The 24,886-nt window shown below is 39.7% G+C and overlaps 2 protein-coding genes across 3 annotated transcripts; both read right to left on the bottom strand.

The window, feature by feature from the left end:
- Positions 1 to 3,179: 3,179 nt before the first annotated feature.
- LOC134864222 (uncharacterized) lies at positions 3,180 to 6,895 on the bottom strand. The gene is made up of 4 exons (XM_063883035.1): positions 6,765 to 6,895; positions 6,242 to 6,592; positions 5,433 to 5,569; positions 3,180 to 4,254 (listed from the first exon to the last, which is right to left on the bottom strand). The coding sequence occupies exons 1-4, from the start codon at positions 6,853 to 6,855 to the stop codon at positions 4,126 to 4,128; spliced, it is 708 nt and encodes a 235-aa protein (XP_063739105.1). The 5' UTR covers positions 6,856 to 6,895; the 3' UTR covers positions 3,180 to 4,125.
- Positions 6,896 to 17,162: 10,267 nt separating this feature from the next.
- zgc:174863 (uncharacterized protein LOC100136852 homolog) lies at positions 17,163 to 24,769 on the bottom strand. Of its 2 annotated transcripts, XM_063883880.1 has the most exons (9): positions 24,666 to 24,769; positions 22,432 to 22,502; positions 22,002 to 22,334; positions 21,318 to 21,608; positions 20,511 to 20,633; positions 19,542 to 19,574; positions 18,853 to 18,897; positions 18,688 to 18,723; positions 17,163 to 18,587 (listed from the first exon to the last, which is right to left on the bottom strand). In XM_063883880.1, the coding sequence occupies exons 2-8, from the start codon at positions 22,490 to 22,492 to the stop codon at positions 18,689 to 18,691; spliced, it is 921 nt and encodes a 306-aa protein (XP_063739950.1). In that variant the 5' UTR covers positions 22,493 to 22,502; positions 24,666 to 24,769; the 3' UTR covers positions 17,163 to 18,587; position 18,688. The 2 variants fall into 2 exon arrangements, with proteins under 2 accessions (XP_063739950.1, XP_063739951.1); XM_063883881.1 differs by lacking the exon at positions 19,542 to 19,574.
- Between the last annotated feature and the right edge of the window lie 117 nt (positions 24,770 to 24,886).

Raw genomic sequence — 24,886 nt, 5'->3', positions numbered from 1 at the left:
TCAGCTCCTCGGGTATTTGTCCAGGTTGGTGGTTGGGTAGCACGGCCATTGTTTAGAATTTTGGCATAGGTTACATATTGGCTCCATGGGTTGACGAACGTCGCGTTCAGAGCCAGGTTGTTGTTGGCATGAATGGCAACTTCGCACGGACAGTAGCAGTATTGCAAACACATAGTTTAAAACAAATAGTCTTTCAAGTATGTCGGCCAGTCTATGCTTTTTATGTGTGTTTTTTGAAGACATTCCATTTTTTTGTAGGAAGGTAAATTTGGCAATATTGTTTGCGTACGCTCCGGCATGACCTGCCAGCCTGCCATTACGCACCGCCATCTTTAATCGCAATTCAATTCTTCCATTCCATTACACTGTGTGTGTGAGTCCAATTGCCAGTGTGGCTATACGAAAGATCTTGGCCAAATGTGTTGTTTGCCGACGGGTTCTGGCAATGCCAGCCAGCCAACAGATGGCGGATTTGCCGCTCAACAGGATTTCTCCAGATGAACCACCATTCACCTCAGTTGGAGTTGATTGTTTTGGTCCATTTGAAGTGAAACGTGGAAGATCTAGAGTGAAAAGATATGGAGTGATATTCACCTGCTTAGCTCTAAGAGCTGTGCATATCCAAGTAGCTGCATCATTGGAGACAGATTCCTTCATCAACGCCCTACGTCGCTTTATAGCAAGAAGAGGCCAAGTCAAAGAACAAGTGTTTTCTCACTTGTCACTTGGGGTAATAGGTGTGTGTGTGTGGGCGGAGCTATGTATGTGTGTGTGGCTGTGGGTGTGTGTCACTGGGGCTGAGTGATTCCCTAATGAATACCACCTGCATCTACCGGGGAATCTGTTTTGTTTGAGACGGGGAGAGAGGAGGCAGGGTGCTGACATTTCTGTTGACCGCTAAACCGCTAAACTCTTTCCACCATATAGTCCAGTACAGCAAGTCACTCAACAATAAAATGTATGTTAGCATGTATGTTTTATTGCAAGGGAAATAAAAACATCTTCAACTGCAGTACGGCTTCAAGTTTCCTCCTTGGATTCAGCGTGTCAGGCAGAGCCCTGTGTTCCCCTCTCTGTGACTACTTTAGCGCTTGATAGTCACTGAACAACCTCCATTAATGTTGATATCTATTGGTTTGATGACTGAACAAATGTGGGTTTGCTTTAGGGCGGTAACATTTTCTGTAACGGATTATGTCTACAAAGCTAGAGATGAAGAAAAAATAAAACAATTTCAAATAAAGAGGCATGCACATCTTTTTCCTCTAAACACCAGCACCTCCCTCTCTTTGGTCAGTGAGTCTGATAAATGGTTAGAGGTGTGAAAACAACATCGTAGGCCTGAAGTTCATGTGAACTACAACATGTGCTCACCATTTCAACACAAAAAGGATCAACATGTATTCTATTCAATTCAGACAACGGAACCAACTTTGTCAGTGCTGATCGAGAGTTGAAGCGATCTTTGGAACAGTGGAATCAGTCTCAGATCCATGATGAACTCCTACAGAAAGGAATAAAGTGGAAGTTTAATCCTCCAAGTGGTTCCCATCATGGGGGAGCCTGGGAGAGATTAATTCGTTCAACCAGGAAAGTCCTCAACTCTACTTTAAGAGTACAAACTCTGGATGATGATGGTCTGCACACTGTGCTGTGCGAAATCGAAGCTATTCTCAATAGCAGACCAATAACAACAGCATCCACAGAACCTAATGATCTAGAGTCTCTGACTCCCAACCATCTTCTCCTCCTCAAAGGTCAGCCATCTTTTCCCCCCGGCGTTTTCCAAAAGGAGGACTTGTATGCTATACGTAGATGGAAACAAATACAGTACATGTCCAATCTGTTTTGGAAAAGATGGATAAAGGAATACCTACCACAGCTTCAAGAGCGCCAAAAATGGACCAAAATCAAGCGCAATTTCATTCCTGGAGACATTGTGCTCATTGTGGAAGACTGTGCACCCCACAACTCTTGGATCATGGGGAGAGTTGTCAAAACTGTTCAAGATAAGAGAGGACTCGTTCGACAAGTCAAGATCAAGACCAGGACGAACTGCCTGGACAGGCCTGTCACAAAGATTTGTCTGCTTCAGGAAGCCGAGGACACCTGATGGAGTACTTGTTGACGTGACTTGTTTTGACATGACTTGACTTTGAACATGACATGAGACTTCTATCTAGGCTCCGTAAGTTCTGGAACCTCTGGCCTAGAGACACTTGAAGACACACGGAGAACCCGCCTATTCAAGGACATGGAAAATGTACTATTGTCATATTTGTAAAAAAAAAAAGGGAAAAAAAAGGGGATACTGAATTGTTCATCTTGTTTGCATGTATTTTGCATTGAATTATCCCATGCTGCTATTATTGTTTGGTAATTATTATGTTATAATAATTAGGGGCCGGAATGTAGAGGCAGGGATGTGTTTTCTCACTTGTCACTTGGGGTAATAGGTGTGTGTGTGTGGGCGGAGCTATGTATGTGTGTGTGGCTGTGGGTGTGTGTCACTGGGGCTGAGTGATTGCCTAATGAATACCACCTGCATCTACCGGGGAATCTGTTTTGTTTGAGAGAGGAGGCAGGGTGCTGACATTTCTGTTGACCGCTAAACCGCTAAACTCTTTCCACCATATAGTCCAGTACAGCAAGTCACTCAACAATAAAATGTATGTTAGCATGTATGTTTTATTGCAAGGGAAATAAAAACATCTTCAACTGCAGTACGGCTTCAAGTTTCCTCCTTGGATTCAGCGTGTCAGGCAGAGCCCTGTGTTCCCCTCTCTGTGACTACTTTAGCGCTTGATAGTCACTGAACAACCTCCATTAATGTTGATATCTCTTGGTTTGATGACTGAACAAATGTGGGTTTGCTTTAGGGTGGTAACATTTTCTGTAACGGATTATGTCTACAAAGCTAGAGATGAAGAAAAAATAAAACAATTTCAAATAAAGAGGCATGCACATCTTTTTCCTCTAAACACCAGCACCTCCCTCTCTTTGGTCAGTGAGTCTGATAAATGGTTAGAGGTGTGAAAACAACATCGTAGGCCTGAAGTTCATGTGAACTACAACATGTGCTCACCATTTCAACACAAAAAGGATCAACATGTATTCTATTCAATTATTGAAGAGTAAACGTATGGCAACATTACTTTCAACAACAGGAGGAACACACATTAAAGTTTAGTTCTTCAGTTCAGTGCTTTTATTGCATATTTTACATTTGTTTTCAGATGCACAGGTTGATGTCAAGGCAACAACTGACATAGTTTATCAACATCATTATAAAAAACAGCATGACGTTTTATTTTACAGAACAAATGTTGAATAACGAAGAGCAGGTTTCATTTTGTGTACATTTGATTCATACAAGAAAAAAACATACTTTCAGTCATCATAACCAACACACATACTGTATGGTACGCTATCAGTAAATGTGACCCACTAGTACCACCCCTCTCACAATCACTTTGGTAAGTAGGTCATTTGTTATCACATGTACTTTTTCAGCTTTACCACGCGAAGATCTCTGGCCCAGATCTTTTTCCTTTTCGTAAACAGAATGTGCTGGGTAGCCACAGAATAACCAATCATATAACATGTTTTAAGATCATTCATACTTATCTTTAGCAAACTTCCTTTGCATCTATATCACCTGTTCATCAAATAGTTTCAGCCCTCAGTTTTGTTTGTTGCCTACATGTATTCGTAATTAGTTTAGAGCAAAACTCTTAAAAAGCCAGGCAAAATAATTTCAGTAAGACCGTGTTTGTTCTATATTTCATATCAATGTTAATGTAGGTTAATTTAAATAATTGCATATTTGTTTTAAATGAGGCCAGTAAAATATGATTTGTTTTTTAACTTATTGTAGTTAAGTGTTGTCAAAAAAGGGCCTCTACAAACAGATTTTAAAGTCAAAAAAATAATAAACAATACTAATTGCTTTCAGAGATACTTTCACACTTATTAAACACTTTCTAGAGATTTAATAACCCAGTGTTTAGCAGTTAAGCATTTTTTAAACATTTTTTTTCATAATTTTAACGGTAGTACAGAAAGTAAACCAATGCTCAAGTGAAAGATGGCCACAAATGCAATAATATTTGATGCAAAGCAAGGCTAATTGTATTCATGCAGCCTTCCAGAGGACTGCTCCTGTGCAGGGCGGCGGCCTGTTGTTGTCATCGTTTCATACACATATTCATTTGAGACCTGCAAGACACTTGTTCTTCTTCTCCTGCTGCACGCCTGTTGGTAGGGAAATATCACTAATGTCATTACATTACAGATCTTTTTAGAGTGGACCAATGTAGACCAATTTAAGTCAGGTAAATGGGCAAATGTCCGCAATCTTGGATCCTTGTGAATGGAGGATCCAAGACTGACTGATTATCAGTTTGGTGGAGCCAACTTATCACAGTAGCTTAATTTAACTTTGTATTCTTTATTTATTGTAAATGTAATGTAAACAATATTTCTTCACACGTTCAGTATGCCAGCGAGGTCAATAAAGTACAAGGATTGGATAGGCAGTGTAGTGTAGTGTCTAGTCAGTACAAAAAAACGACAAAGGAATCAAGGACTCCTTAATTACAGTTTGGATTTCAGGACATGACATTTGTTTAATTGAAATTAAGTTACTTTAAGAATTATCTGTAAGGATCTTAAGAGTATATTGGCGTGCACTTTTCTTAATTTAAATATTGTATCCTATATGGTTGAGGGTTTCAAGTTTTACAAAATGAAATGTCAGTAAGGTTTTCTTTTGTAAGGAAACTACTGTTACACAAAGGACTGATATTTATCTTTAGAAAATAAGAAAAGAAATCCGAACAGAATGAAAACATACGCGCTGCCCCCACTTCCTGTAGATTGAGTGGTTATCTTTGTAGCCAGCACAAGCTGCAGTTACCACAGAGAAAGATCTTGTTTACAGCGTAGGGGTTTGGCTGAGTGATGATCTGTTATTTACTTTCCAATCAGATACATTTTCTTTTTTACTTTTGTGTCTACGAGAAATAAGACATGTACTTTAAGTAACAACCTCCATTAATGTTGACATCTCTTGGTTTAATGACTGTGAAACAATGTGGGTTTGCTTTAGGATAATAACGTTTTCTGTAACAGATTATGTCTACAACGTTTAAGAGAGCAGGCAGGATACATGTTTGAAAACCAATCAACAAAAGCCTGTAATTAAGTCAAATGTTATTAAACATATGACCATTGATATTGTATTTTTGGTGTGTTTTAAAACCATGAGGGTATGGCATTTTTTGACAATGTAATGAAAATAGGAATTAATCAATCGATCATAGAGTAGTAATGCCTCCACACTCAGTAACAACAGCTGAAAATGGCAAAGCATTTCAAGGATTTTAATCCATGCCACACCCATAGTGGTGGTTAGAGAGACCTGTACTCACCCAGACGATCAGCAGGGTGAAGATTATGGTGACTGTCGTGCAGATGGTGCAGGCTGCGCCAATGATTAACACTAGAGGACCTTTCTTGTTTGGAGACGCCACAAGCATTACTGTTGTTGTGGAACATGGAGCCACTCCTATGTTAAATGATGACAGCAAGCTGGGTTAAAGCATTACATCTTGTGATGGCATTTTTAGGCAAATCAAGTTTATTTATATAGCACCTTTCAACACAAATCAATTCAAAGTGCTTTGCAAAAATAAAATACTTTAAGAGCATTAAGAAACAATGAAGCTGAAACACATTACACAAGTATTTTGTATATACACATCTTATATTTTAGCACAACATGAAAACATTTGTCAAATGTGTTTATATTTTACATAAAGGAAACACAATGCACATGGGAGAGTAACTTTTGAACAGCATTATCAGAACTAGCACAACAAATGATATAATGGGAGTGTGATTTTATACAAAATAAAGCTTATCTTTGGATGGGCTGTCCCAGACTGTTAGCCTTTTTTAACCTTTATAATTTACTGTCGAGAATCTTTATATATGTCTTATTTTATGAACTGACCATACCTTTTTAACTACAGTGTAGTGTTGTTGGATCTCCTCCAACAATGCAACGTAATTATAGTGCAAGTACAACAGAGATAGAAATAAAATACTGCAGGAGAATGTTGCAAGTGACCCATGTGCAAGTAAATGCAGAACTAATAATACTATAAACATGTACAAAAGTATAAGGTACAATACAAACTGAGTTTAAATTTGAGGTAAAAAAAAATCAGACACCCACCTTTTATAAAAAGTGTATGGACAATGCATTTGGATTCGTTATGGTTAAACTTTGTGTAGACACAGCTGTAGAAACCTGAGTCATCCGTGGTCAGCCGGCTGATGGTGACGGTGTGATCATTTAGAGATCCAGTTGTCTGAATCCTGCCCAAGTATCTGTCTCTTGGGGTGATTTTGTCAGTTCTTTTTGGATAAGGGTGATAGTAGAGCACCTCTTTCCGCTCCTTGTGATTTTGTTTCAGATACAAATACATCCCATCATACTCGGTATTGCTGTTAATTTCGGTACATCCTGCAATGTAACACCTCAATGTGACATTCTCGCCAGACTCTCGCCACACTCCATTGTTGTCTGTCAAAAAGGAGAAAAAATGTCTGTATACCAAAAACATCTAGATCTGAAAGCAGAATCTAAAACTTTTTCTACATAAAAGTATAACTACCAGCTGTGAACAATGTTGCACACATACTTACATTTCAACAAAACGTTTTTCAAAAGTGTGTTGAAAAGTGATTTATCTTACCTGCACTGGCAGAAAGAAAGAGCAACAGTGCGAAACAACTGAGGATCCTCATCTCGCAGCACTGACTGCATCCTGTCTTTGTCTGTGACATTTAGCCCCAAACATAGACAGCAAGGCAAACACACTTCCTTTGCTGTGTAATTGTGTCAATGATGCGACAACTGTGACACAAAAATCATTTTTCACTTCTTGCCGTGATATAACCTTTAGCCTGCTGTGCATCCAGACACAAATGTGAAGATGGAAGAAAAGGTAAAGGCTTTTAATGTGTTAAAAGATGAACAATTATAAAAGACAATTCACCATAAGTGTCCATTCTGAGAAAACTTCCACATTTTTGGTTTCTATAGCCTACAATAAGTGTTGAATGCAAATATTGTTGCATCAATGAGAGCTGGTATCAGATTAAAGAATGAAGCCAAGAAGAGGATTTAGATGAAAAGATATGTGCCCATTGTGAGAAAATGTCCACATTGCTGCCAAATGTTATACAACATCCTCATGACCGATAATAAAGAGGAAACGTCAACAGACATTTTTGGTTTATATGCACAACACACTATGGAATAGACTAAATAAGTGTTAAGTGCAAATCATGTGACATGGGGAAGCGCAACCAACACTTTTCTAGTGATCTTTATTCGTGGTTTGAATAAGGATATCAAATTAGCTGAGCATTGAATTTACCTCAGCAGCGGGGGGTAACATTGGATTTAAAGGTAAGTCAAGGTCAATATAACTAAGATCAGCTGGCTCATTTCTGCTTTTGACATTTTAGGTGTTTGACAATTCACTATACATTTTCAATTATGTTTATTAATCACAATTAATGTCAAATTAAAGAGTTGTAAGGCATTACCTGTTGTAATGTACATTAGGCTAGTAATTTGACATTGGTCCAGAGAAGTGTAATACTGCCCTCTAGTGTCTGTTTGTATTATGGCTTTGACAGTTTACTTTCAGTTTCAAGCACACGTGAATAAAGACATGCAACTTCAATAGGTTATGGGCTCAGAGTGTCGCTAAAAATGCTATTTTACACGGAATTTGTGTGGCATAGACAGTATTGTGGGATTCACAATGGAAGATAAGCTGTTTATCGAGAAGCTGAGCGGACCAGAAAATTGGGCAACATGGAAATTCCAGATTGAACACTTGCTGAAGGCTAAAGGACTATGGGGCATGGTCATGGAAACGGAAACTTTAGCAGCGGATGCTAATGCACAGATTCGAGCAGATTTCAAAAACGGAAAGAGAAGGCATTTTCTGTGTTAGTGCTGAATGTAAGTACACCTCAATTGTATTTAATAACAAGCTGTCAGACTCCAAAAGAAGCGTGGGACGCGCTAAGAGGACACTTTGAAAGAGACACTCTTGCTAATAAGTTGTTTCTCAAGAAGAAATGTTTCAGATGTGAAATGAAAGAAGGAGAAAATATTACTGAACATTTGAAACGAATGAAGGAACTGACTGATAAGTTAGGAGCAATAGGTACTCGGATTGAGGAAGAAGACCAGATTGTTACACTGCTAGGTAGCCTACCACAAAGCTATGCAACAATTGTCACTGCACTTGAGACAAACATGGATAACTTAACACTACTGTTTGTACAGCAAGCGCTGATAAACGAAGAGCAAAATGGTGTTGCTGAAAGAAAAAATAGGACACTAGTCGAAGCAGCCAGAAGTATGTTAGCACATGCTAAATTGCCAAAGATGTACTGGGCAGAAGCCGTGGCAACTGCAGCTTACATACAGAACAGGCTACCCACATGTGTTCTGAAGGAAGTTACGCCCTATGAAAGATGGTGTGGCAAGAAACCAGACCTGAGTCACATGAGAGTGTTTGGCTGTGTTGCTTATGCACATGTTCCAGACGTAGAGAGAAGAAAACTGGACATGAAAGCTGTGAAACTTCGTTTTGTTGGATATGCAAACAACGCCAAAGGCTATCGCTTGTGGGACGAAGACAAAAGGAGAATTCAAATTCGTCGAGATGTTGTCTTTAACGAATCAGACTTCAACTGGAAACAGGAAGTGGACATTTCTTGTTCAGATAATGAGACCATCATGACACCGAAAGAGACGGGAGCACCAGCTGACGAGGCTACTGTCAGTGAAGCTATGAGAGAGAGTAGCAGAATCAGAAAAGCTCCTACAAGATACGGATATGATGAGTATGCTGATGTAGTGACTGTTGATCATTATGCCAATGTTTGTCATGTTACAGAACCAATCACACTCAAAGAGGCATTAATGACACCAGATGCAAAGGAATGGCAGGAAGCGGCTGACCTGGAATATGAGTCACTGTTGGAAAATGAAACCTGGGATTTGGTTGACTTACCAAGAGATAGACAGGCCATAGGATCAAGATGGGTGTTCAAAGTAAAGCATCATAGTGATGGACGAGTGGAAAGATACAAATGCAGACTCGTTGCCAAGGGTTACTCACAGAAGTATGGTGCTGACTATGATGAAACATTTTCACCTGTGGTACATTTCAGCTCAATTCGTACCTTACTTGCCTTTGCTGTCCAGAACAATCTGCATGTACACCAGATGGATGTTGTAACTGCATTCCTGAATGGACATCTAGAAGAGGAAATCTACATGGAGCAACCGGAGGGCTACGTCAAACCAGGACAGGAACATCTAGTGTGCAAGCTCAAGAGGTCCATCTACGGACTGAAGCAATCTCCTCGTTGCTGGAGCAAGACTTTCACTGAATTCATGAAAGACCTAGGCTTCAAACAGAGTACATCAGATCCCTGTGTGTTTGTGAGATCTCAGAAGGAGTTAGAGATACTTTTATCTCTATGTCGATGATCTGATTCTGATTACTGAGTCAATGGAAAGCATGAATGAACTGAAAGATGCGCTGAAGAAGCGTTACAAGATGAAAGACATGGGAGAGCTGTCCTACATCCTGGGCATCTCTGTTGTCCAAGAACATGAGAAGAATTGTGTGTTTCTTCACCAGAAGCATTACATTGAAGCAATACTTCGAAAGTATAAAATGGACAATGCCAATCCCGTTGCAACTCCAGCCGATGCAAACGTCAAGCTGAAAAAGATTGATGGAGTTAGTAAGCCTGTGAACCCAAGCACTTACCAGTCCATGGTAGGAAGTCTGCTGTATGCTGCAATGGCTACAAGGCCAGACATAGCACAAGCAGTGAGTGCTGTATCAAAGTTCAATGCAGATCCAAATGAAGCACACTTGACGGCTGTCAAGAGAATTCTTCGATACCTGAAAGGGACACTGAATCTTGTTCTCAAGTATGAAAGATCAGAATCTGGAGCGTTGATCGGATTCTCAGATGCTGACTGGGCAGGAGATCAAGATGATCGTCACTCAACAACAGGCAATGTTTTTCTGCTGGGTGGAGGAGCAGTGAGTTGGCTCAGTAAAAAGCAGTCATCTGCGGAGGCAGAGTACTCGCACCAGGCATGGATTGCCCGGTGGGCCGACGAACATTTCTGGGCCGGGGCTGTCATAATTTAATAATGAAAAAAAAAAAATCCACCGCGACGGTATTTGAGACACGAAACGGCCCATTGGTTGATTTTCTTGACGGACATTGGGGTTGGCCAATGACATCTCTCAGCCCTCCCCCTTCCCTCCCAGGGTTATCAAAGTTTGCCATTTGACTCGAGCTGTCTGACAGCGGAGAGAAGTGAGTTTCCTTCTGTGAAATTGTGAAAATGGATAGTAGGCCTAATAAACCACCACAAAAGCGCAAGGGGGGCGCAAGGGGGGCGCACAGAAGCTGCGAGACAAAAGGCTAAAAAGCCTACAAGTGGACGCAGCAAAATGTGTCAAAATCACAGAAATGTTCACCCCAAGGTCGACTGTTACACCGAGTGCACAGGCTGAACGAGTGGAACACAGCTTTGATGTGCAATTTAGTAACACAGAGGAAGGCGAAGTACAGGTGGATTCGGAGGAGGAGAGAGACGTTACGGAGGAGGAGGAGGAGGAGAGAGACGTTACCCAGCAGGGACAAATTGAGGAAGAGGTCAGAATAGCTACGGTAAATGTTAGCAGAATGAAGAGGGACGGTTCATGGAGGGAGGGCTGTTGTGTGCGTGTGTGTGAGGGCTGGGTGACCACCTGCTCCTCCGCTTTCGATTGACAAGCATTTGTGCGTTTCTCTGCAGCATGCATCAGTAGTAAAGAAGCCATCTGCATTTTACATTGCGCTGTTCGACTCGTCGACGCGGAGAGGAGAAAAAATAAAATAAGTTATCCACCACAAATCAACGAGAGGTCGGCCTCAACTTTTTGAGATCTGAAGTCAGTCATGATTGGTCGAAATTGTTGTCAATCTTGACGCAGTACAACAAGCAAACCTATCACATTTCTGTGCGCATACAGGCAGGTACACACACGTAGGCTACACACGCACGCACTCAGAAAGACACTAGAATGACACAGAAATTATGATAGCCCATAACAATGAAAATATTTTGGGATGTGTGTGTATCTTCACCTAATAGGGTGAGATCTGGGGAGATTGTAGGCTAAATGCATGTAAATGCTCAACATAGGAAATAATTACAGGACTAATTTTATTCAGTCAGACTTAAAACATGCATAATAATAGTAGCCTATAGAGTTTTGTGCACAATCGTTGCTGGTTTGGAGGTGGTCACCCTAGTGTGTGTGTGTGTGTGTGTGTGTGTGTGTGTTTTAATAGCCTTTGTTTTCAAATAATGCTATAGACTCGGTGTCCAACTTACAGTGTTATTTTTGTAAGTTATAGTTTGCAGGTGTTATAGCTTACAGTTATTATTATCATGTAATATTAGTGAAACATTGCTTTCCCGAAATGGATGATAAATCATTGGTAACCAGAGAAATAACACTAGTGAAATTAACATTCCTGCCTCTCTCTCTTTCTCTGTGTTTAGTCAAGCCAGACTGTTGAAATAGGAGTGGAGGAGTCACAGGGAGATCAGGCAGATGTAGAATATTTTAGCCGCCCTCATTCCACAAAGAGGCAGGAATTCTTTAAGTTTCACCCACAACAGGATGCCACAAATCCTGTCGTCCAGAGGCTCTTCACTAGAACGGACGACATGGCATGGAAATGGCTGACTTATTGTGGTCAACGTCATGCTTTATTTTGTTTTCTTTGCCTTGCTTTTAGCAAACCCAATGATCCAAGTACTTTCATTAGAGGAATGACAGACTGGAGGCATGTGCACCAAAGAATAGAGGAGCATGAGAGAGGCATGACACACAGAAAATGTGCTGAGGCATACTTTTTAAACTGCTCCAGAGCAAGCATTGGTCACCTCCTTGAGGGAAGACAGTTGACAGGACACCGTGAGCAGGTTAAGAAGAGACGGCAGGTGTTGGAACGTGTAGTGGAGGTTGTGAAAGTGATAGGGAAGAGAGGCTTAAGCTACAGACAGGAGCACAATGAAGCTGCATACACCTTGGACATCGACAGTCTCAACCATGGCAATTTCCTAGAACTAATTATATTGTTGGGGAAATATGATGTTTGCTTAAAAGAGCACCTCAGCAGTGTAATTGAAAGAAGCAAGCAGATCCATGCTTCGGGCACACAAGGCAGAGGCTCTCTGATCACCCTCCTGTCCAAAACAACTGTGAATGCAGTAATCGATGCTATCAAACATTTAATTCAAGAGAGAATCTCTGCAGACATTAAGAAAGCAGGGATGTTTTCTGTGCAGCTAGACACAACTCAAGATATTACAGGGAAAGAGCAGTGTTCTGTGATTTTGAGGTTTGTCACGGATGCAGTCCATGAAAAGCTGGTTGCAGTCGTACAATGCAGCACAACTACAGGACAGTCATTTGTGACTCTATTAACTGAAGTCCTTGAACGTCTGAAATTAGACATAGGCCTGTGCATCGGCAACTCCACAGATGGAGCCTCTAATATGCAGGGGCGATACAGAGGTTTCTCTGCATTAATGGCATCCAAATACCCCACCCATCAGCATGTGTGGTGCTATGCACATGTCCTGAACCTTGTGTTGTCCGATACCACCCATAGTGTTATTGAAAGTGGATCACTATTTGACCTGCTGAACAACATTGCTGTATTCATCAGGGAATCATATACAAGGGTGAGTGTGTGGGAGACAGAGAGCCAGGACAAGAGGCACAAACGCATTTCAACAATTGGAGAGACGAGATGGTGGGCTAAACATCATGCCCTGAGGAAAGTTTTCGGAAACTATGGCAGACCTGGTGGCCTCTTTGTTGAAGTGGTGTCCACACTCTCTGCTATAATGAAGCTGGATACACTTGCATCAAATGCACAAACCAAAGCCAGAGGATACCGAGATGGCTTACTCCGATATGAAACTGTCCTAACAGCTCAGTTATTCCTCCGGATATTTGAGTTCACCTCACCACTATCAAAATACCTACAGACCAGAGGAATGGACATCCTCTCAGCACATAGGATGGTCACCACAACACAAGATTCACTGAAAAAGATAGCAAGAGATTTCCCGGCAGTCAAAGATGCAGCTGACTGTTTTGTCCATTGAGCAAATGAAAAGCTAGAGGAGCACGATGAACTAGATTTGGAAGTGGAGGCTGCACTGCCTCAAAAAAGGGTGAGGAGGAAGAAAGTCTTACCAGGAGAGATGGCCCAGGATGAAAGCCTGAGTGATTCAGAAAAGGCCTATGAGGTCAATGTTCACCACCAGACTCTTGATACAGCTGTTGAGGCCATGCACCAAAGATTCCTCACCCATGGCACCCTGTATGCAGATTTATCCCTCCTACATCCCAAAAACGTCCCACTTATCCAGACCAGTGGCAGTGCGCTCCCTGAATCTGCACTTGAAGAACTCAGCAAGTGCCTAGTTGTATATGACAGCAGGGCAACTGTTACCAATCTACAAATTGAACTGAGAAACTTGGCACAGCAATGGGACAGGCTGGTACAATCGCCCTTGGATGACTACACAACTAGAGCAGTTGAAGAGGAGTCAGATGATCAAGAAGAGATGGACATAATAAGCAAAACCTGTGTCTCTTGCAAAGAGTGCCCCCTGTGCTGCTACAAAATCCTTCTCAGATTTAATATGCTGACTCACGCATACCCCCTACTTGGGTTGGCATACAAGTTTTTGCTGACCCTGTCAATAACTCAGGTGTCCTGTGAGCGGTCATTTTCAACCCTCCGCTACATCAAAAACAGACTGAGGAGTTGCCTGTCTGCCAGCAATCTGGAAGCCTTTATGTTGATGGCCATTGAGAAGGATGTCCTTGTGTCCCTTGATACTGACACAGTGATTGACAGAGTTGCGGAGAAGAGCGAATTAATGAAGAAACTGCTTTTGTAAGGTGAGATTTATGATAAATAAATACATTTGTGTTAAATGAGTGGTTTAATTACACGTTTTGACAGAAAGTAATGTGATTATTGCTTTGCTCTCTCCTCTCCTCCTCTCTCAGGATTATTGGAGGGCCATTCAACATTTCTCAACCAGCTGCCCTGTCCCTCAGGGATGTTCCAGGGATGTGCCTTTCATTGGTGTGGCTCACAGGCATTATTCACATTTAGCATATTTGGAGTGAAGGTTTGGGTTTGCCTTTCCCTGATGTGGAGTTCACATTTGTTCTTTTTCTTTCATTAGCACCAAGGTCTAGCAGCCTTTTGTCTCAGCATACGGTGCCACTTTGAGGAGCTTTTTTTTTTACATGGATGCATGGTCTTATTGTAGGCCTAATTGTCTTATTTGTATTTGTATAAACAGTATATTTCTTTTATATTATTATTAATAAATACTGAAAAGACATTTCTAGCAGTGTTTCTTTGACAACCACTTTCACTTCAAGATGGGAATTGTGGCACTGTAGCCATCTCTCCCAAGATGAAAGTCTCTGTAAGTAAAAGAGCGTATACATGTTTTTAACATGTTAAACTCTTAACAGCTCTTCCATGTAGGCTACTGCGCTTTATTTTTACTTTTTGAAACACAATGTGCACATATATCCTCTGGTATGTCGTGTACCTCAGCATATCGTATAAATAATCATTGTGGGCCGCCATGGCCAAAAATGCCAGGGACATTTTTTGGTCCCAGTCCAGCCCTGCGTCGCACTCAGCCAGGCAGCTCAAGAATGTAGCTGGCTTCAACGACTTCTGAGTGATCTCGGAATGGACACTGCACCAACTGTGATCCATGAGGACAACCAAGGAGCCATCGCAATAGCGAAGAATCCAGTCGATCACTCAAGAACCAAGCACATAGACATTCGTTACCATTACATTCGTGAATGTGTGCAGAATGGACAAATACAGCTGAAATACTGTCCGTCTGAGGAGATGAAGGCTGATATTCTGACAAAGCCAGTACCTAGACAGAAGTGTGAATATCTCAGAAGAGAGATTGGACTTTGTCATTCAGTTTAAAGTGAGGTTAAATGCATAAAGTTTAATGCTGTTTAATAGTGCTCTGCATAGCAAGGTTAATTTTGAAGTTAAGGAATAACAAGATACTTGCTAATGTGTGTTTAGGGTTTATCTTGACATCATTTGAATATTGCTTCAAGTTCAAGTCTGAGTGATGTATGCTAGCATAAAAGACTTAATACCGTTGTAAAATTAAGTGGGAGTGTTGTAATGTACATTAGGCTAGTAATTTGACATTGGTCCAGAGAAGTGTAATACTGCCCTCTAGTGTCTGTTTGTATTATGGCTTTGACAGTTTACTTTCAGTTTCAAGCACACGTGAATAAAGACATGCAACTTCAATATTACCCACATCTCTAAAAACGGGGGTACAAACGAGCTGATTCAGATTTGCTTCGGTTATGAGTCATATCAGAAATGTGGGCTGGCTTCACATTGCACTCCTGGCAACGTCCAGCCCACGTGAAACTTTCCAACCCAGTGTCTGCGATACACAGTCGCGAGCTGAATCCTCTCTGCAGAACCTCTGTGTCTCTTTGCAGGATGTCTGCATGAGGAACTTAGAGTTGTTGTATATAATACATATAATGTCACTTTTCTAGTGGTAAACACTGAGAAGTGTTGCAGAAATAATGCTTGATGTGGTTTGGGAAGTAATATGGCGTTTAATCACGGAATCGTTTAGCTGAGTATCTTCTCCCGGTAGAAAACTTTCACAGAGGAGAGAGACCTGTATGACGCTTCAAAGGGGCGTGGCCAGCTTCAGGTCAGCTCAAATTGAAAGCGACAGTCACAGAATCAGCACTTCAGGAACAGGGCTGAAATAGAGGGGGATGAGGCATGCTACAATGGGTGATCTGTTTGGTAATTTGAGCAAAACATCTCAAAGACATGCTTTGTATGGATATTCCCTACAATATATTGTTCAAATAGCATAATAGGAGACCTTGAAACTTAATATGATTGCTTTCAACTAACTTAATACAATTATGTGTTATTTTTTTACAAAATATATTTAATAAAGTCAACGTTTACATTTTTTCGAGTGTAGTGTTATAAGCAAATCATTTATATATTATTGTGAATTTGTTTAATTTGACCAACAGTCTTCATATTTGCTCGTGTCCAGACAAAGCTTTTTGTGCACAACAAAGTTGGATAAATGTTTCGTTGTCTCAATGCACAATACATGCACATGGGATAGTAATGATATGAAAGGAATTTATTCAGACGAAAAGGGAAAAATATATATATTTTTTAAATGTATTTATTGTACTTTGCAAAAGTTTACTCGATACTTGATAAACTAAAACAAAAGGTTTTGATCAACATGTGAGTTTGTCACAATACTATAAATTATTGTTGTCCAATAGATGGCAGGATTGAGATGAATTAAGATTCTCAATAGCTGAATTTGACTTTCATGTTAAATCTTACACAAATCTGTATATCATAAAGTGTGATGTATATTGTGTTCATTCAAAGTTTATTATTATTATTATTATTATTATTATTATTATTATTTACTTAAAACAACATACTGTAAGACAGTTGATCCAGGTATGAAAAAATAAGTCTTAAAGTGCAGGTCTGAAAGTATCACAGTAATCCATTGCATGCCGGTAATCAATTATCTGTAACATAAACCTGATGATAATAGTTTAGATTTCTTCATATATTTTAAATGTTCAATAGAAAGTGAAGAGAAAGAGGAACAAGGAGAGAGAACACTGGGACAGCGCTTGCGTTGTGACATACCTCCAGCCAAATGAGCTCATCAAAAAACATCTGTTATATCTGGTGATTTAAATGCCTTGCATACACAGTCAACATAACTCGAAAGTCTCCCTAGGAATAACCAGCAAAGTGACGTTGGTTTATATGTCTGTACAAATGTGCTACAAAAATCATTTAACAATCAATGCTATGTCTGAAATATAATCTGCAGGTCCACAGCAAAAGTAACACAAAAAAAGAATTCACAATTCATTTAATTTTTTTATTTGACATGATCTTTAATGAATGTTTCACAACAACATAAACATGTTAACCCTGAAACAATTCAGTTAAAAGTAAGTCCTATGATTGTCTGGACTGAATGGAGTACGAGTGATACGAGTGCGTTCCTGTAGCATGAAGTTGTGGAAAAACTAATAAACACACAGACACACAGAATAACAATATTTACAGACTGATAAAAACATTCTACAATACCATTCATTTTTCCTATCAAATACGTAATGATAAATGCCGTTATCTACAATTAGAACAAAGCATTTATGAACCATAGGGAGCTGCTTCATTACAGAGCAAGGCTCAGAACAAAAACCACGTTCCCTGAAAATATTGTCGCATGAATGAGAGCCGGTATCAGATTAAAGAATGAAGCCAAGAAGAGGATTTAGATGAAAAGATATGTGTCCATTGTGAGAAAACTTCCACATTGCTGCCAAAAGTTATACAACATCCTCATGACCGACAATAAAGAGGAACGTCAACAGACATTTTTGGTTTATATGCACAACACACTATGGAATAGACTAAATAAGTGTTAAGTGCAAATCATGTGACATGGGGAAGCGCAACCAACACTTTTCTAGTGATCTGTATTCGTGGTTGGAATAAGGATATGAAATTGGCTGGGCCTGAATTTACCTCAGCAGCGGGGGGTAAAATTGGATTTAAAGGTAAGTCAAGGTCAATATAACTAAGATCAGCTGGCTCATTTCTGCTTTTGACATTTTAGTTTTTTGACCGTAAAAAACATACATTATATTTTCTAACTTCTTGTTGTCAACAACAAATGCAAATGTATCAAGACATGAATGTAGAAAAATAAAATAAAATCTCAGACACATAAACAGTGCCTTCTTTTTGTTGTGTACACACACACACACACACACACACACACACACACACACACACACACACACACACACACACACACACACACACACACACACACACACACACTTCACAAATGAAAGAGAAAAAAGTTCCAGTCCTGGCGAGCTGCCAAAGGCTACATTGACAGCGGGCACGATTTAGAAAAATTCCCTCTATTAACCAAAACTCCGTCAGAGACGAAGTTTTTACTTCCTGGGGATTTTACACGTAGCTTTCTCCCTGGCCTTTTACACGATCCCATGCCTTTTTGTTGTCCGTCACTGATCCAAATATATCCAGATCTCTCTTTAGGTTTAGAATTGATTTGAGTGTTCACTTATTTAGCTAAGGTAAATAAAGCATTAACAGATCCTCTGAGAAATCACAGTTGTACAAGGTCATCCTGGTTATAGTATTTGAAGTAAGGAAAACACAACGATATACTCGAGATTAGAAAAACAAGGAAGTGCTGATTTCAAAGATTGCCAGTAAAATGCCACATTCTATGTGACATGCAGTGTCTTCTGCAGAGAGAGAGAGAGAGAGAGAATGAGAGAGCTATTAGATATTTATTATTATTGAAACTAATCTTCTTTATTAAGTTGATTGCAGCATTATAATTACCTCAGGCCTGGCTGTCTTTGTGTGATTGATCCTCTCCTGAAGATAACCAGCAAAAAGATTTAATAGCAAAGCCTGAATTAAATCTCATAGAGTGCATTAAAAAAAAAAAAAGTACGAAAAGCTGTATAATACACAGTGAGTCAAAATACTGTAATTCAGACATACCTTTCTCATCATTTGGCTCAGTTGTGCTGACCGGTTGAGGGTAACCTGGAACAAATAGAAATATTTTACTGTGGGTTACAATGGGGTGGTGTAAAACCATCACCATATTCAGAGAGCTGTTGACGTAAAAGCATAGGCAGATTCCCAGCAGTGAGTTTCCAAACATGAGTCAGGTGTTATCATGTTGGAAATACTGGTACCCAAGCCCAGTTTCCCATAAATCATGGAAAACCTACTAAATACATATATATATATATATATATATGTATTTATATGTATGCATTATATAAATACATCACATACATCTGAAAGCCAGAGGAAAACAAGACAGCAATTTAGATATTAAAATATACAGTTAATGCAGAGACAGGAAACTTTCTTGCTCACTGATCAACATGTCCTCAAGCAGAACAATAAACAAGGTTCAAAAGTCAGTGGGAGAACATGTCTGTGGTGAGTGACTTTGGTTTCAACTTTGGCTCAAAACATCCAGTCCAGGAGGTTACTGACAACTGTTAATCAGTTAAAATAGAAAAATACTAACCACGGTTTAATTTAGATTATTTTAGCTCATTAAACCACTCAGTAATCGGTTAGAATTTGTGTTGCAGATATTTAGTGAGAGAGATGGAAAATTGAACGGATAGAGCCTTTATTTGAACCTCTTAAGTAAGCAAAGATGAGCATACTCATAATGGGCCGTGTAGAGAACCTCCGGGCCACTGTCAAAGAAATGAGGAGTGAATTAAAATAAGATCTTCATTTGTGTTTACATCCCTTATTTTTATAAAACCTTTAGTAGAATGGGAACAATGGAAAACACTCAACCGTTTTAGGCTAATGACAGGTTTGCAGTAGCTACACTGTTGGATTCAACCTCACAATAATAGAGTGTACCCATCCTTAATAACTTAACTGTATTTACTTTTCCAGTGTTCAACAGGCTTTTCCACCTGCAACTAATGTGGTGCCAACTTTCACTTATTGTCTGACTATTTCCTGTCAGCTCCTTGTTTTCACAGAAAGCTACTGAAGAAATCCCACCCAACATTTGAGATTGTGAGTATTAAAAAGGTCAGATTGAAAATATAAATATATTCCCGGATATCACAGTTAAAGGGCCATTGTGTTTGTATACTCTCTATCAGTAATATTGCAACTACTTACACCTGCTTATCACAAATTAAAGGAGATATGAACATTATAAATGATAAAGTAAGCAAAACGATCAATGTTCAATCGCTATCCAAATTGATAACTAGTTAATCTGTTTTTTCCCCCCATGGTGTTAGTTAGATGACGTTACATACATTTAGGGATGCACAGTATGGCTTTTTTATTAGCTGACATGGATATCTTAATGATACATAATAAGAAGAATTTATCACTTTTGGCTAATACTTATCATATGTCTCTTATACATTTAGCAGAAGCTTTGTTCAAAGTGGCTTACTTACATACTTGTTTTTGGCTGTCTCGTGTAGACTAAAATAGTGATGTGGTAAAATGTTGTTTCTTAGAGGAAGCAGGAAATTCTACATTTAACCAGTGATGTCTGTTTGTCTACCCAGTACTCTTTCATATGTGTCATTTTAATCCTCAATAACAAACGGTTAATATCAACCTAAAGACAAGCGAGTGCCTGTGATTGTACTCACGTTGAGATCGCCTTTTATACAGCAGCAGTGACAGCAGCAGCAACCCTATGATCAGGGATCCGATGACCAGCAGGGGAGCGACTATTTTGGTTGCTTGATTCACCCCTTTCTCCTGGTCTTGTGCTGAATAAATCAAAGAAAGATGAATGTGCTAATACTTCAACTCATGATCAAAAACAGTGAGCTTCTATTTGTAAAATGAGACTGGTTGCAGTTTCACATATATTACTCTAGCAAACTAATTTCACTTGTACTTTTACTCCCAATGAGTCTGCACAATTTGGCTATAGGAAAATTACTTTCAGCTGTATGAAGCAGATGTGAAAAACAGCTCAGATAGGGTGGCTGGTGGAAGTTACTAAGAGAACCTGTTGAAAGGGTTTTTTAGTTAGTGATAATAAATAAAACTAATTTGAGAAACGTGATAAGACATTTCTCAGCCAGTCTATTTAGTGAATTGTGGAACAGACCAATTGAAGCACATGTTTGTAGTTATACATACATAGAACTGTATGACCTGCCAAGAACAAGCCTAGTAAGGTTACAGTTTCCAAGTTTTGTATATATGGGATAATTCAGTCCTCTGTCTACCTCTGCAGCAACATAAAGGATGCACCAAGTTGGCTTGTGGTTCAAATTCCTTTTAGTGATGGTCTGTTCATGTAACTCCAGTTATAGTTATTGCTTTAGGACTTCCGGTAAAGTGAGACATCAGATGGCTAGAATGATTGTATGGGATTTTCTTGTGTGAAGCACAAGGGTATCAAGCCTTAAAAGGTATCAAGCGTGGTAATCAGCAACAAATACCTTCTTGTGTTGCGTCAAATGTATATGTGCCCTCTTCCTCTTTGCCTCCACTGGCATTAAACACCAAGCAAGTGTAGGTGGAGAAAGTAGAACCGGTCAGCAAAGTCAGATGACTGGAGAGGTTAAACAGACCACTTTCGGTCTCCAGGGCCTCCATTTTAGAGCTTTTGGTCCACTCTGTTCTGTTCTCATCAAACCAGCGAAGATGACCTTTTGGATAGCCACTGTCGGACTCGCATATCAGGGTTCTTGTCTTAGGGTCGAATTTCACAGCTGGTTTGTTGTACTTGGCTGTAAAGGATAAAAGGGGAAAAACATGATCATAAAGTCGAACCTTGCACCATGACGTAAATCAAATTACTCCAATTAAATATTAAGAAACTGTTTGTTGATCATTCTATTCCAAAAGAAAGTTATATTTCAATATGTGGTAAGCAGCAATAATTATATAAAAGAAACTGGCTTCTGCACAAGTTTTTATTTTTGTGTGACATTGAAAGTGAAAGTAAGGGAAATACCAGTCAGATAAGCCAGGAAAGTCCCCTGGATTTCTAAATATTCTCCATTCTATCAAGCCAGCAATTAAATATTTCAAATGCATGTTCTGTTTGCAAGCAGAATAAACAAACTGTTTAGAAAAACAACTTTACTTGCAGTTAAGATATGAAATATGGAGGGTCTCACCTGTAACTCTAAGGCTGGTGTATCCGAGTCCATCACCACTGTCTGTCCCCACTCCACATGTATATTCCCCCTGGTGCTTTACAGAAGTGTTGGTAATTAGCAGGGAGACGTTCCGATTTGCGGCATTCCCGGACGGCTCAGCAAGTGAAAAGCCTGGAACTGCAACAGTTTTTTCAAGGCGAATAAACAGTATTTGCTGTTCATCTTTTTTCCATTCGACCCAGTCGAGTTGTGCGTCCTCTGCATCTTGTGAGGGTTTGTAAACACACTGCAGCAATGAGTGCTGGCCATACTTCCCGACATGTTCAGCCCTGCATTCCACATTTATTAAAGCTGTAACAGAAAATGTGATGTTATAAAGAGACCCATGGCTAAATCAGTAGCTAACAGCAATTCATACTTGAAATTCTGAGATCACAGCAGAATGTACCTGTATTTCCTATGCTGATGAGGCTGAACATGAGCCAAAGAAGGACACCATTTGAGGCCATGTTGATTTATCTGAAATGTCAAAACACCAACACACTTGTTTTAATGTGAGTGCAAAAGGTCAGTCAAGTTCACTGTGCAACACGTTAACAACTCCTACACTTTTCGCCCTTGTGACATTACTTTTGATAAAGTTATTTACACAATGATAACCAATAAAGTTCTGCTGCATTGTTCTTTTGAAAGCACTCATTATACCCTGAACTATGGCACAATGTGTTACTCTGTTAATAAGATACCAATTGAGTTTATTGTTGCTTGCTTAAGTTTAACAGTAGAGAAAAACACAATAACTAAGTTAATCATTGAAATCATTGTGGCTTCTGTTTGAACCGTCTATTATTTATTGACAACGTGCCAACAGTGAGATTGATCGCATTCACTGTGGCCGTGTTTCCACAAGCTTCTGCAATGTCACATCTGTCTTGCATTAATGACGGGAGATTCGGACGACTGCGCAAAGTCTTCTCCAGCACATCCCAAAGATTCTCAATCGGGTTCAGGTCTGGACTCTGTGGTGGCCAATCCATGTGTGAAAATGATGTCTCATGCTCCCTGAACCACTCTTTCACAATTTGAGCCCGATGGATTCTGGCATTGTCATCTTGGAACATGCCCGTGCCATCAGGGAAGAAAAAATCCATTGATGGAATGACCTGGTCATTCAGTATATTCAGGTAGTCAGCTAACCTCATTCTTTGGGCACATAACGTTGCTGAACCTAGACCAGACCAACTGCAGCAACCCCAGATCATAGCACTGCCCCCACAGGCTTGTAACCTTTTTTTTGGCGGGGCAGTGTATTTTATCATGTTTACTTTTGCAATATTGCTCTTTGTTCCTAGAAGTTTCTCATATTGTAACTGGATGTCTATCGTGAGGCCTGGACTACCTCAAAAACCTGCTTGACAAGCTTTCCACTCACTTTTGAAGTGTTTGGATTTACTTTCACTTGAATTGCCCCTTTACTCTGCAAACAATAGAACAGGGAAGATAAGTCATACTGAAAGAGCTATCCACTTTAAATATTAGATATCTTCACTTTAGAGAGCGGAGGAATATATTTCTGTGATAATCCCAGTGCTGCTTTTAAGTGTCTCTCTGCACTTCCAAGGAAATATTGGTTTGACTGTTTTGCTTAATTTACTTTATTTTGATCTCACTCAAGTGTGATATCTCACTCCTTGTGCCCAAACCATGATCCTTAAATGACATTGGAATACATTGTCCTGTTTTGTCCTAAGTTTGTTTGATTAAGGAACAGCTTCTTTATCCATATCATATCCTAAAAACCTGCATGGTCAAGGGACAGGGCTTAAGGGGAAGTCTTGAACTTAAAATTATACTAAAGAATAATATTATATATAAAATGTGTGTGTGGGTGGGTGGGGGGCTACATGTTAATTAAAATGTTAAAAGGGAAAGACAGGGCTGTGACAACAATATGGTTATATTTTATATGCTTTAGCCATGTACCAGAACAGATCCAATATAACACCAATTTAACTTTGATAAACTAGGGGGATGTGGAGAAGGTCTGGGCATTTTTCAGAATGTTGACCTCTTAAAAAAAAGGTCTCTTTTCTTATTCCAACAACCCCTCTTCTTATTAAAGAGCGGACATCATAGGCTACAAGCAACTTCATTGCTCATTGCTTGTTTAATTCTTATAGTTAACAACGTCTATGCTAAGGTAGATAAAAGATATGCTTGACGTTGTTAAGCTTATTGTAAAAGCAGCCCTTTGTCACTGATTATTATCAAGATCATGTCTGCTACATGTAATGTTGTGACGGTGTGGTTGCAACTAAAACATGTCGGACGTTTCTGTTCCGCTAAATTAGCCTATCTAGAGAATAAAAGAGGAAGCACTGTATAACATTCAAAACTATGGCAATTTATAAAAGATTTAACTGTAAAGAGTTTGGGAACATGCTAAGTATACGTATCCTACCAGCTGAGCTGGGAATTGTTCGACTTTCCCGGTAAACATAGAAACAAGTCACATTACGGACACACTTAAACATACAGTATTTGACTGACATTATGCCACTTTCGAAGAAACTATCATAATAAAGGTTAAGACTGAGGTACAATACGTAGCAACACGTTGCCTACATTACAACACATGCCAGGATTCAGCCAATATAAGACAAAATGCCACGTCAAACTCACCGCACACGCTCCTCTTGAAGGCGATGTCCCTGGTCGTTTAACTGAAAACCAGACGGGAGCTTTTGGAACGAAGTTACTTTCACTTTCATCCGAGTAAGGGGACGGCTAAGGGGCCAAAGATAGGCCGCTAGGCGTATAAACACTAGCTTGTACTGTGTAGGTGCTTCTACGAAGTTGAGACTGAACCAATAATAGTTTAGTTATTAAGAAAATAATGCCAA

This window comes from Eleginops maclovinus, chromosome 5, assembly GCF_036324505.1.
Source record: "Eleginops maclovinus isolate JMC-PN-2008 ecotype Puerto Natales chromosome 5, JC_Emac_rtc_rv5, whole genome shotgun sequence".
Classification (NCBI taxonomy): domain Eukaryota; kingdom Metazoa; phylum Chordata; class Actinopteri; order Perciformes; family Eleginopidae; genus Eleginops; species Eleginops maclovinus.
The sequence above is the reverse complement of the archived record's forward strand: the minus strand, read 5'-3'. Positions and strand labels throughout refer to the sequence as shown.